Below are 14144 nucleotides of genomic sequence, written 5' to 3'. Positions count from 1 at the left end.
CCAAATTACAGATTAGAAATCTAATAGTCTCTGAGACTAACCGAGGACGGACGGACGGACAGACGGACAGACGGACAGACGGCCGGATATGGTGAAACTATAAGGGTTCCTTGTTTACTACGGAACCCTAAAAACCGGCCAAGTGCGAGTCAGACTCGCGCACGGAGGGTTCCGTACTCAGGTAATTTTTTTCTACATTTTACACGATTAAATCAAAAACTATTATGCATAATAATACATTAAAATCTGTTTTAGAATGTACGGTAAAGCCCTTTTTATGATATCCCACTTACTTAATATAGTTATCTTACTTTGAAAATGGAAAATACTAATATTAAGTACTAGCTGATGCACGCGGCTTCGCCCGCGTGTATTTAGGTTTTTAAAAATCCCGTGAGATCCCCGAGATGCAAGATATCTCAGTACCAAATTTCGTAAAAATATTTAAACGCATTATTCTTTAAAAATCCCATGACATCACCACGATTTAAGAATGCAATTCCTTACAGCATCAGGGATGAGGAGTTGGGTCCTCGAGTTCAACGATAGTCTTCACTTGGTAGGTACCTCCAATATCAATTATTTACAACCCACAGTTTCTAAATTCCATCAGTTTAGGTTCCCGTGCAGCATCAGGATTGAGGACTTGGTATCCAATTTTTTTATGGAACAATGTTGCAAAGTTTCTCTATCGATTAAAAAAGAAACTACGCAAATCGGTTCAGTAATCTCGGGGATTTCGGTGTACATACGTAGAAAAACACAACACAAGACGTGTTCTTATTCAAGAACACGTCTTAATTTTTTTTGTGATGTAACCACAACGTTTCAACATTCACGGTTTTGGATTTATTCCTCTACTTGTTTTTTTTTTAATTTATAGACTAGGGCTGCAATCAGACCTGTGGCAAGTGATAATGCAGCCTAAGATTGAGCGCGCTTGCCTAGAAGATGCCTATTCACTCTTGACTTGTGCTATAAGACCTACTTACCTGCTAAATTTCATGATTCTAGGTCAACGGGAAGTACCCTATAGTTTTTCTTGACAGACACGACAGACGGACAGACAGACTGACAAGCAGACAACAAAATGATCCTATAAGGGTTCCTTTTTTACTTTTGAGGTACGGAACCCCAAAAACCAATTAGAATAGGTATCTGAATAAAAGGTCTTTCATAAATCACAGCATAATTTTGTTAATGTACTTATCCACTTACTTTCACATTGCAAATCAACGAACTCAAAGCCCTATCGATGGCAGAGAAAAATAATAAAACGCACAATTATAATTGGTCTATTTTTATTTACTAGGTACTATGGCATATTGGAGAACATTATTTAAATTAACCGGATGAAGCAGAGAAGACAGAAGACGATGACGATGACGAGGCCATGCCCAGGAGAGAAGTTCCAAATTGAAACAATGCCCTTAAAATGTCAAGTTTCAGAGTCGAAAGAGACGATGAGCTTTCCTCTTCTGTTGTCGTATGTTGACCCTATTAAAAATACATAAAATTAATCGAATACATTATTATTTACTCTGCTTTATTGTTTTATTTTCAAACATTATTTAAGTACCTACTAATACATAAAATATAAAATTGAAAAATTGATTTATCATAGACAGGTATAGAAGGCATAGTGATCTTGAGCAGGAATAAAAATAAACACCGGCCAAGTGCGCGGCGGGCCACGCGCAGTGTAGGGTTCCGTAGTCACAATTCAATCACAAATACAATAGATACAATAAAACTATAATATACATTAATATGCAACTCATACTATCTACGTACAATAAGTAACCTCGATAGGATACAATAACCTCAATAGGAACCTGATAGAGGGGGGGGGGGGGGGGGCACTTGACTCTAATAAAAATTAGTACTTTAAAACATTATATTTTACAAACGGATCTAGAAATCGAAAAAAGATGTTCTCATACCCACAGTATTTTTAAAAGACCTATTCAACGATACCCCACACGAAGGGGTAGACGAGAAAAAAAACTCATCCCCACTTTACATGTAGGGGAGCTACCCTAAAAAAAGTATGTATCACAATTTCATTTCACCACTTTGTCGGCGTGATTAATATTTATACGTATACAAATCACAGATTTCTAGAACTACTTAAGTCTCTGAGATTAACCGAGGACGGACGGACGGACAGACGGACGGATATGGCGAAACTATATTGGGTTCCTTGTTTACTACGGAACCCTAAAAAGGCAGGTTCATAAACAACATCGATTACCTGACAGATAAGCAATCCATTTTTGTTTACAGAAAATTACAAATAATGAAAACCATTTAATGCGTATTTATTCTAGTTTGGAAAATATTTTTATATTCACTTTTATTGCAGTCAATTTTAGGGCTATATTAACTATTGTACAATGTTATAATATTGCAATTTTTATATATTTTAATGGTTTAAAATATACATATAATTTCTAAAGCTTCATCATATAATGCAATAGACTTGGTTTGTTCTGAACGTGTCGTCTCATGGGGTGGGATCCTGAACTGCCTTTCGACATATCTCCAAGAAGACCCATTAGGAAACTTGCAAAGAATCCAGCTGAGTCTTTAGTTTCCATATTATTTTCATTTTCTTCTGGATCAGCATCGGGATCACCTCCCTGAAATTTTAGGTGATTGTAAATTTGAGTAATAGGCATGTCATTTTACTTTGTAATAATTAATTAGATCACGCTGCATTTTTAGTTCATTGTCATCATTAAATGAGGCTAGGTAATAACTTTATTGACATGCTTCAAATATAGGTACTCGATTAGGTAATACGATTGTACATTTACTAATGAACTTTTACTGTATAAAATAATGGTAAAAAATATGAAACAAAATATAGATAAATGTTATTAAGTGATTACTTACAGCACTTGTGCCTTTCACTAATTTACTTAAAAATTTACCAAAAAAGGCGCCGTTGTTTTTCTGAAATCATTATGAATTATTTTAATAAAATATGGGTAGGTATCTATTTTATTTTTATCGTAGAGTTTAAAGGTAAATAGGTACGCACCGCGCCCCCTCCTGTGATTGTATCTAATGATGTCAATAGATAGCTAGCTAATATTTCACCTGGATTTTCCTCACCTTCGGACTGTAAGTTATATATTTTTTGATTAGGTGTTAAGTCTATTTCTGGGATAAAATATATACTTATTTTATTTTTTAAGGTTAGGTATATAATATAATTATTTAAGTACCTACAGAATAAGTTGTATAAGTGCAAAACTTCCAAACGTTAAAACACATACCAATAATCCAACAAAGAGGCCTATTCCAGATGCAATCAGAGCATTAAGATCGATACCATCGCCCTAAAAAGTAAAAATATTTCATAGGTAGGTATATTCAAATTCCTCATTTGCAAAGATTACGAGTTTGTTAAAGCCTATTGGAGTAGGAGTACTTACGCTCAGATTTACAACAATTCCGCTTACTGTCGCAAGTAATGATCCTAAATCAGATTGACCGTCTTCCTAAAACAAAAACAAGAATAAACAGGTACCTTTAAGTCAGTTAATTTTTTAAATATTAAAACAATACAATTTATTTTGAGAGAATCGGAATAAAAAGTATCAACTTACACCTCCACTGAGACCAGCAAGGAGACCCAAAAGGCCACCACCCTCGCCGTCTCCCCCTCCCGGGGGTTCATCATAATCTTCGTCGTCAATATCAATAGAATTCTCATCTGATTTGTTTCTTTCTTCATCGTTTTCTGAACTTTCTTCTTCAGTGTTATTATCATTATCAGATTCATTCGATTCGCTTTTGGAATTTTCTATTTCAATGTTATCATTACTTTTATTAAATTCTCTTAAAATCGGAGGAGGCTTTAAATCAGCTATATAATCGTTATCAATTTCATTATTACTCATACCATTTCTTCGAATAATAATTTTAGGTTTACTGCTTTTAACGATTGCTTTTAAAAACTTCCGTATTGCTACCTAAAATACCATCAACATGCTTATCAATAAGGAAAAAGTTAACAATAAATTCAATTTATGTGAAATAATTTATCAAGGTAGTATATTATATTTTGGTGACTTACCTTTAGTGATATTGAATATGTGCATGTGTATGTGAATAGTAGATAGGTTTCCCGCAAAAGTCAACACACACAGTCGAAGTCCTTGTTAATAACAATAAATGTGCTTAAGTAAACTAAACAGGAAAGTCCGAACAATTATTGTCACTCAAAAACTCGGCAAGTAAGTATAAGTACCTAATTAATGAAATAATTAGTCAAAAACGAAACGTCGACACCAGTGCAAAAATTATATAAAGTGATATTTTATAAAGTTAAAATAATAAAAACACGCACACATAGTATAAAAATAACTTGTGATATTTTATGTGAAAAAAAACACGCATACCCATTCATAAAGACATCACGTGCATATCACAGAAAAAGAAGGTAGAGGTACCTAATTAATAAGAGCAACAAAATGTAACTTTTTTCAGCATTATTAATTATTACAAAGAAAATGTTATCATACTTACACTTGAACTGCTTGATGCTGGAAGAATAGCTGTCACTAAGTTGAGCAAGCTGAACAAATTGCTGCCACCGCCACCGGACGAATCGCTCTGTGGGTAGGAGGGGAAGTCATCGTCGTCATCATCATTATCACTGATAGCTACTGGTGCAGGCTGGTCAAAGTTTACTTCATTATTTACATCTTTATCGTCGATAGCATTTGTCGTTAAATCTCCATTCTGAAATAATTTAAACCTATAGTACGCGACAGGTTTAAATGGCAATCGGGGAGGAAACGCCCTGCACACCCGTACAGCCCCCGCGCTAACCCGGTGCGGACAAGCGCAGGTGACGTGCTGGTGTGCGGGGCATCCCCCGCCTCATACGCCGATTGATCTCAACCTGTCGCAGACTATATAAGTAGGTAGGTACCTATACTTAATCAAGCCGTTACAACTTTTATTAATGGTACCTATATACACTCTTATAATTAATTAAATTCTTATGACTATTATTTTATCATAAATTATGTCTTTTCTTATATTTTTCTTCTTTTATTCTTCTTCTTTTTGCAACAAGAACATTTATGATCACTACCTCCTACCCATATTATAAATGCGAAATTGTGTTTGTTTGTCCTTCAATCAGACCGCAACGGATTGACTTGGTTTTTTGCACGGATATACCTAGATATAGACGGAGAGTTACATTTCTTATAGGTATCGCTTTAATTAGTTCGTTACGATGTTGCTTGAAGCAAAATGCATGTTCTTTAATTATAATTTTACTTACTAGCTTATGCTCGCGACTTCGTCCGCGTGGACTACACAAATTGAAAACCCCTATTTCACCCCCTTAGGAGTTGAATTTTCAAAAATCCTTTCTTAGCGGATGCCTACGTCATGCCAAATTTCAGCCCGATCCGTCTAGTAGTTTGAACTGTGCGTTGATAGATCAGTCAGTCAGTCAGTCAGTTAGTCACCTTTTCCTTTTATATATTTAGATAACTGTCTCGATTATAAAGTAGGTACCTATATAATAACTGTGATAATAATAAGACCTGTCGGTTTCTGAAAGCCAATGATGTCAAGGCGCGAACTGCGGACATCCGGTGATATTTTTTAAATAAGTAGAGTATACCACCGACATAGGCCAGTCGACGTATATTAAAATTTTACAAGAACTTATTCCGCGTAGGGGTCAGGTAGGTACACTTGAGTCCTTGACAGGTGCAGAAGATCATAAAAAATCCTACTTGGAGCCTCAATGCAAAACCAAAGATCTATATTATGATTTATACGTATTACGTATTATGCCTTAGAGACAGAATGCTATGATGTGTTACCATTCTGGTAAATAAGAATACCTATGTGGAATATTTTCAAGAGGTCTTTTTATTCGAAGTCACCTAGAGCAAGTAAGTATTTTTTGTTTCTGACGCAGTTTTGCGGATTGGACGACTCTTTCAAAAACTAAAAAGGAATTAATACGATAGGTAGGTACCTAGTTGTTTCAAAGTTGGCATTTCAAAGTATGTAAATATGTTTAAATTTAAATTTTAATGAAGTTGAAAAAAAATGATGAACTGGTATCATCATAATCATCATCACTATCAATCCATCCATTTGCATGCTGTAGCCGCCTATAATTTGAATTATACAATAACATAGGCTTATAGGATATGAACAATGTAATTTTTTTGTATAATTCTGTTGGTGGTTCATGCACATGCCATGGCAGTGTGTGCCTGGGGGGTTATGATTTATGACCTTGTAAAACTTTCTCTTTATACGAGTAAGTAAAACGATGATGGACAAACTTGGTATTTCCATACAAGGGTTAATTTGAGTTTAAATGTAGGTAAAAGTTCTTTAAAAGTAATTATATTTTTTTGATAGCGTTTAAGGACACCTCAATTGCATCAGTTTTTCTGTTAATAAATAGAGTTTTTTTATTTATTCCATTAGAAAGCCTTTGACTGCGATCAGGCCAAATTTGGGAATTTATAATTTCCAAGGTACTTGTAATTATACCTGATTGTTACCCGTTTAATGGTCCAAATAAAAAATACATACAAAGCAACTTACTGATGGATCAGATGATTGTCTCCTACTTCTTGAAACACTTGTTGGAAGACAGAATGCACTGGCCAGCAGAGAAAAAGCCAATATAGCACCAACGCAGCTTCGTCGACCCATGACGTTTACTGGCACCTACAAAATATCAATTACCTAATAAGAACATTAGTGCATTAAATATATAACTTTGTTAATGACTTCATTACTTTGGAATGTGAATTTGAACTTGCTTAATTAGAGGTTCCATAAATTTGAATTCACCTAAGTAGGTGGGTAATTATAATTACTAAAAGATAACTATTATAAAGCCGGTACGGTAAGTTCGTCCATACGGTCCAAGGTGTCACTCTATCAGATATCAGACGGTTATTGGTGTAGTAGTGATAGCCGCAAGGAATATCTTATAACAACACTGTTTCCGTTCTATGATATACAGCGGGCTTCCTTTGGTTTTTCTTGCACTTTTGGTTACATAGGTACCAGGATTGTTCTAAGCTTTTCTAAAGTAAATTCTCTCAAAAGTTCTTTCTTAGTGGGGTTTGTCAAAGAGAGAATCTGCTGTAGGCACTTATACGTTGATATGTTAGTCAGTCAGTTTGTCCTTTTGTAATATACTAGCTCTTGCCTGCCACCTTGTCCACGGTACATGTTTAATTTATTATACATATTATGGAAAGTACCTTTCTAATGGTGAAAGAATTATTAAAATCGGTTCAGTGGTTTCAGAGTTTATCGATTACAAAAAAAGTAAGTTTCAGGCTACTAGTAGTTTGAAATTTAACTGACGTGGTTATTTTTACGTAATCAAACCCCAAACACCCAATGTAATTATTGTCTGTCTATCACTGTCTATCTGATTGTCAAGCTGCTGCTTGATTCCGTAAAACCTGCATCAATCATTATTACAATGTCAACGTCACGCTACAATGTCACGATCGCAATCACCTCTGATTTGTTCATGCTCACTCACTATTGGCTACAATTATTCATTGTTGCAACAAGAATACCATAGATTCAGCCAATCACAACAATTGCGATTGTAATAATGATTGATGTAGGTTTTTCGGAATTGACCTACGGGCTACATTTTGAAAAGACTGAACCGTTTTTGACAGAGCTTTTTGCGAATGAAGGTAGGATAGAGGACTATAATATATAAAAAGTGAGGATCTAGTTCTAATTCTAGGTTTCTTTTATTAAACCGATTCGATGGTTTATTACCAATCCTAAAGCCATACTAACGAAGTCACTTAAAAAAGCTAGTTAGTTTATCAATAAAAAACGTTAAAATCACACGGCCTGTATATATGGGCGTTTTGGACGAAGGTCCTTGATTCATCCACACTACGGAAGTTACAGTTGCGCCACTCGACTTGCCAAACCGACTTGTCGTTTTCCGTCCAATCCAACAAATTGTTAGTTATCAAATAATCCGGCCATCCCTTTGTATGGCTAACCGCTGCTAGTTTATTTAATACTTAGGTATATTATTTGTGATACAAATCGTCTAACCAATTTAAATAACTGGCCAAGTGCGAATCAGACTCGCGCACCGAGGGTCGTACTACAGTCGTATTTTTTCGACATTTTGCACGATAAATCAAAAACTATTATGCATACAAATAAATAAAAATCTGTTTTAGAATGTACAGGTAAAGCCTTTTCATATTATAATACCCACTTGATAATAATATAGTAGATAATCTTACTTTGAAAGTTGAAAATTCTAATTATATTTTGTTCATGAACACATTTTAGTTTTTTTAGTGTTGTGGTTACATCACAAAAAAAAACTTACCTACTTAATTAGTATTTTCAACTTTCAAAGTAAGATTGCTATACCAAGTGGGGAATATTATTAAAGGGCTACATGTACATTCTAAAACACATTTTTGTTTATGTTTATGCATATGTACCTATTAATACCCTAAATAGTTTTTGATGTATCGTACAAAATGTCGAAAAAGTAGGTAGGTACCTACGACAGTAGTAGGTACGGAACGGTCTGACAATGCACTTGGCCGGTTTTTGTATGGAAAATCTATCCGAATAAGGGTACCTACTTACTTAAAACAAACAATGCTCAATGCTTGTTGGTAACCCTAAAATTGCATTTTGTTACCGAAAATGGTTTAGTACATTTATTTGCATTTTCCATTCCGGAAAAACATTAGGTTCCTGCGGAAGACTTGACAACCTGAATCCTCGCAAACGAAGTTACGGGCAATAATATTAGCATTTAGCAAATAATATTAGCATATATTCAAATTCTCAAACTTTTACAAAGTGATTTCGAATCGCTAATTAGGTACCTATCTTCTTAAGTAGGTACTAGGTAGGTAGGTAGGTATTATGAATGCATAGTTAGGCAACTTATCTCATTATTTTCTTACTAGCTGATGCCCGCGACTTCGTCCGCGTGGAATTAGTTTTTTTTTAAATCCCGTAGGAACCCTTTGATTTTCCGGGATAAAAAGTAGTTATCTATACCCAAGCAAAAAATCATGACAATCCGTTGCGACGTGATTGAAGGACAAACCAACAAACTGACAAACAAACACACTTTCGCATATATAATAAGAGTACTGATGGCAACACCGGAAAAATAAATTAATGAAAAATAAAATGCTTCCAAACCAAACCTTCCCTAAACCCAGTTTTGCAAGCGAAGGATCCAAGTTCAAAGTTAGATCACTTAAACTTACCTTTTTTAGATATTTATGAAATAATCACAGCACTCCACAAAAATTGTACTTAGTATCGCAATGTTTTGAGATCAATTCTCTCTAATTTGATCGAACACTTTTTTTTAACTGTTTAGGTGAAAAACTTTTAACTAAGTAGGTATGTAGTTCTACAATATGTAACACAGTGCACGAACTTGCAAGCAATAACACGAAAGTAAATCGAGTTGAGGTTTTCTTGGGTCGTATTGTGCTCAAGGTCTGAATCCGAGGTGGTTTTAAATATAGCAAAATGTTAAGTACGTAGGTATAATTTTTTTAATGCTTGCGTAAGAAACAAGTAAATTCGACTTTTTTTCCAGTGTGTTGTCACTTACCTTTGCTAATAATTTGCGTACCTATTTTACTTACAGTTGAAGTTAATAATAATAATAATCAATCTATCTGTAGATAGGTATGTAATCCGTCGATAAGTTGCTTACAGTAACATACCTACAATATTAGACTAGAAAGTATAAAAACATTTTGTAGTAATTTTATATATACTTAGGTATACTTATATTCTTATTGTTAACTACACAGGTAGGTACTTACTACAACTAACCACATACTTTGTTAAGCTAACGACAGAGGAATGTGCAGTGCTTAGTCAAGCCGCAAAGCGCTTACGAGCACGAAGAAATCAACATTGCAATCTTTTGTTTTTTGTGGAAAAATAAAAAATAAATAAAAAAATCTCGACCTGTCGCGCACTATAGTTTATTGGCACGACTGCGTCCTTCCCCTTCGCCTGTTACCAACAGGCGAAGGTGAAGGGCGAACATTGCTCGCCGGAGGGATGGCGAACGTGGGTAAGAATCGCCCTCACCGCAAGCCCGGCCTTCAAGAGGACCTGTAGGTGATGGACATGGGGCAGTCCGTATTCATCACCGACAGGTTCAGACTCCAGTAGATCATGTTGTAGGCCCAGGGCGCCAATCTTAAACAATATAGTAAGTACTTCTTAACAGTCAAGGATTGGAGGAAATTTTAACGTCCGTCAATCTCAGCTTTACTAACGTCTAATAGCTGTGATAGCCTAGTCCATCCGGTTAGGATGTCCGCTTTCTAATTGGAGGTCGGGGGTTCAATCCTGGGCACGCACCTCTAACTTTTTGGAGTGGTGTGCGTTTTAAGTAATTAAATATCACATGCTTTAACGGTGAAGGAAAACATCGTGAGGAAACCTGCACGCTTGAGAGTTCTCCATAATGTTCTCAAACGTGTGTGAAGTCTACCAATCCGCACATGGCCAGCGTGGTAGACTATGGCCAAACCCTTCTCACTCTGAGAGGAGATCCGTGCTCTGCAGTGAGCCGGCGATGGGTTGATCATGATGAATAGCAGCTGTAGCCTGTAGGTAAATCGTAACACCTAAGTCGGAAATTACACTGAACCTGAAGGTACCTATTTTATACTTCAAACAATGAACCAAGAATCGAATTTGTATACTTATACCCACAATAAGCTTATTTCCATTGTTATAACTATAGTACGCGACAGGTCGAGATGGCCATCGGGGAGGGAACGCTCCGCCTCATACCCGATTGCCATCTCAACCTGTCGCGGACTATACCTATAAAACGATATATTATTATTATGAAAAAGAAAACCTTCGAACTACTATAGCTATTTTCTGAGCTACACTAGGTATGAACGTGAGATCTATGTTACCTACTCACATAACAATGAATATCCATTCATTTGATTTTGTATCAATGATTTATGTGTACATCGAATGTGTCTGTTAAATGTACTGTGTTGATTGAAATAAAAACAACAAATATAATTGAAAATTGTATATTTTATTAAGATAAGTGTATGTTAATAGAAAAATCTCCACCACACATCTTAACAAGGCTAGAAATATTGAAATTGTCGTCTATACAACTACTTACAACGCTTTATATCCATCGAATAACTAAACCGATACTGTGACACTCATAGGAACATTTGCACCTTATACTTAAATTGCTACAAGCCTGCTATCATAACATTAAGGCTTTCTAAACGATTAAAGGCTCATCCACACAGGTGCGTTATAACGGTCGATATTACCGTAATGCATTTTATTACGATATTATACCTGTTTTTAGTACATTTTGTAATAAGACTCAGGTTTGCATATTGGATAAAATCCTTGCGCTATCTGCAGAAAGGGTTTATTAATTATTTCAATGTTACTCTCGAGACTAGAACACTACAAACGTCTCTAGGCTCTCTCACTTGTGTGTTTGTACAATATTTTGTTTGAGTATATTATTTAAAATGAATTGGGATAAAGACAAAACTAATGTTATCCTTGGACCACAAGAAACAAGAATAAATTAAAACTAAACTTCTAGAGCATTAAAAAGTTATTCAATCCAACATTTATGTGTTGCTAAATATTTTTCATTTGTTGAATAATGTTAGATTTTTGACGCAAGAGAAAAAGGCGCTTTATATTTCAGCATGCCAACTTAGGGTGAGATCTATATAGCGCACGTTGACTTTGCTCAGACTTAAGATTGATACCTGTTATCTCCCAAAGCCACCATGATCCAAACAAACGTTCCTTTCAGTGTTGGGAGCAATGCGCAGAGAAACTTTTATAAAATAACGAAGGTCTGGCATGCGTTGGCTCATAGTCCATTATAACGCACCTGTGTCGCAGAGCCTTCCAACGTCACGAATGATAGATGGCAGCTTTCACACTATCACGCTTTTCAAATACATTTCATAATCAACCATTATACAGCATTTAAATAAGAGTAGAGTATTCAGGGTGACCAGATATTACAGGCTCCTGCGATTTTAGCAGGATACGGCCCCTAATTTAGGGCTTAACACAGATTAGTATCGTGAATCTATATAAATACGGTCTATGCAATGACATTCTAATGCTTATTAGAATGTCATTGGGTCTATGGATAGAGTACTCTTAATTACAACTTGAAGCAAATAGGTTTCTTATCTTACCAATATGTTTTTTTTGTATAACCCATCGCTGGCTCACTACAGAGCACGGGTCTCCTCTCCGAATGAGAAGGGGTTTGGCCATAGTCTACCACGCTGGCCAAGTGTGGATTGGCAGACTTCACACACCTTTGAGAACATTATGGAGAACTCTCAGGCATGCAGGTTTCCTCACGATGTTTTCCTTCACCGTTAGAGCAAGTGATATTTTAATTACTTAAAAACGCACATAATCCGAAAAGTTAGAGGTGCGTACCCGGGATCGAACCCCCGCCCTCCGATTGGAAGGCGGACGTCCTAACCACTAGGCTACCACAGCTTACCTACATACTTATACTTATCAATATTACACTACGACTGCGGAGCGGGAGCGAGAGGTTGGATACACTTCGGAGGTTACAGTATTGGTTACAGGGCATCATACTCATTGCATGAAAAAGTTTATTTATGTCCACGACCACTCCTTTTTAGAATACTACTCATCCGTCCGACCTCTCGCTCTAATTTGTTAGTCGAAGTGGGATAGCGATAAGTAGGTATTTGCTTCAAGTATGTATTAGGAGCGCTCGATCGGCGGGGTGATGACGTAAAACGTTGCAGTAGCGACAGCAGTAGCAATCCGACAGTTCATTTGCTGTCTCTCTTCTTCTTCTTATTTTGCTTTGTGGCTATTGCTGTCTCTCTCTAGCCGGACGTTTGACAGCAATGATCGCGAGATATACGCCTGTCGCAGGCCTGTCGCGAGATACGTAATCACCCCGCCGCCGGTCTAATAAATATAAATCCTGCAGAATGTTATTGAATAAAAATATATAATAAAAACAAATCTAGTATCAAAACCAGGTAAAACCAGCTGAGTTTTATAGCTTGTAACTGAAAGATATAAATTGACAAGTTAATCGCACTCCTCAGCACTTGCGGCGAACTGAGATTACATATTAATATAAAAAGGTCCTTGATTTCGTGACTCAATTGTCTCATAAAACAATATCATTAGATATCAATTTTATTATTATAAACATTGATTATTTTCATCATAAGACGATGATGATGATGAATGACCAGCTGCCCTACCGCCGTAATTTGTTAGATACAATAGTGTGACGATCGCAATCACTTCTGACTGGCTAACTTAAAGGCTTGTTCTGTGGTACACAATTTCCAAACTAAACTATAGTACGCGACAGGTCGAGATGGCAATCGGGATATGAGGCGGGGAGACGCACCGCACACCCGCACGTCACCCACGCTCGCCCGCACCGAGTTAGCGCGGGGGCTATGCGGGTGTGCGGGGCGTTTCCTCCCCGATTGCCATCTGGACTAGTCGCGTACTATAAATTGACAGGTATATCTATCGCTATCCTTTTCTGGAGCATTGTGACAGTGCTACCACTTTTAGAGATTTCGTCCTATTGTATAATATTAGTTACGACAGGCGTTTTATATGTTGACAGGGATTCAGGGTAATTTGGGGTAAAATCGAACTTCAGGTGGTAACCCTATTTTTTTATACCCAACCAATGTTCGTATTTCTTTTGATTTATCAAAAGGGCTCGAAAGGATCAGAGTGAAAAAAATTACATTCTGGAATCCAGAATCTCGATTGCAAATAATAGCGTATTTTTATAGTAATACTAATTAATTATTCGTATGAAACTGAGAGGTACATTACTTTGAAAATGAAAGAAAATGATAACCAAACATATTCGTCACATTAAAGATTTAGGATCGTGAAATGATACATAATATTGATAATAATTAATATAAAATAATTTTTATACACCCTATATAAGGGTATTTAAAAAAATAAGGTAATTTAGGCCCATAAGTAGTAAAAATATACAAGTCTAAACTAAATTATATCATTGC

The 14144-nt window shown here is 36.1% G+C and overlaps 1 protein-coding gene and 1 long non-coding RNA gene across 2 annotated transcripts; both read right to left on the bottom strand.

Moving 5' to 3' along the window:
- Positions 1-2321: 2321 nt before the first annotated feature.
- On the bottom strand, positions 2322-9615 carry LOC117985224 (uncharacterized). The gene is made up of 10 exons (XM_069500618.1): positions 9300-9615; positions 6604-6729; positions 4540-4755; positions 4088-4141; positions 3618-3983; positions 3444-3509; positions 3285-3347; positions 3047-3127; positions 2899-2958; positions 2322-2642 (listed from the first exon to the last, which is right to left on the bottom strand). The coding sequence occupies exons 2-10, from the start codon at positions 6712-6714 to the stop codon at positions 2454-2456; spliced, it is 1206 nt and encodes a 401-aa protein (XP_069356719.1). The 5' UTR covers positions 6715-6729; positions 9300-9615; the 3' UTR covers positions 2322-2453.
- Positions 9616-11101: 1486 nt separating this feature from the next.
- On the bottom strand, positions 11102-14107 carry LOC138402778 (uncharacterized). The gene is made up of 2 exons (XR_011237112.1): positions 12589-14107; positions 11102-12268 (listed from the first exon to the last, which is right to left on the bottom strand). It is a non-coding gene; the product is annotated as an uncharacterized lncRNA (long non-coding RNA).
- Between the last annotated feature and the right edge of the window lie 37 nt (positions 14108-14144).

Source organism: Maniola hyperantus, chromosome 9 (genome assembly GCF_902806685.2).
Source record: "Maniola hyperantus chromosome 9, iAphHyp1.2, whole genome shotgun sequence".
Taxonomy (NCBI): domain Eukaryota; kingdom Metazoa; phylum Arthropoda; class Insecta; order Lepidoptera; family Nymphalidae; genus Maniola; species Maniola hyperantus.
Note: the sequence above shows the minus strand (reverse complement) of the source record. Positions and strands in the feature narration are given on the sequence as shown.

Bases quoted from the DNA above. Each gene is read 5' to 3' on its own strand.
- LOC117985224 (XM_069500618.1), bottom strand. From the start codon at position 6,714: ATGGGTCGACGAAGCTGCGTTGGTGCTATATTGGCTTTTTCTCTGCTG. The intron at 4,142-4,539 runs GTAAGTATGATA...TGTTGACTTTTG, and splicing joins CAGCATCAAGCAGTTCAAGT to CGGGAAACCTATCTACTATT. The intron at 3,348-3,443 runs GTAAGTACTCCT...TTTACTTTTTAG, and splicing joins GAATTGTTGTAAATCTGAGC to GGCGATGGTATCGATCTTAA.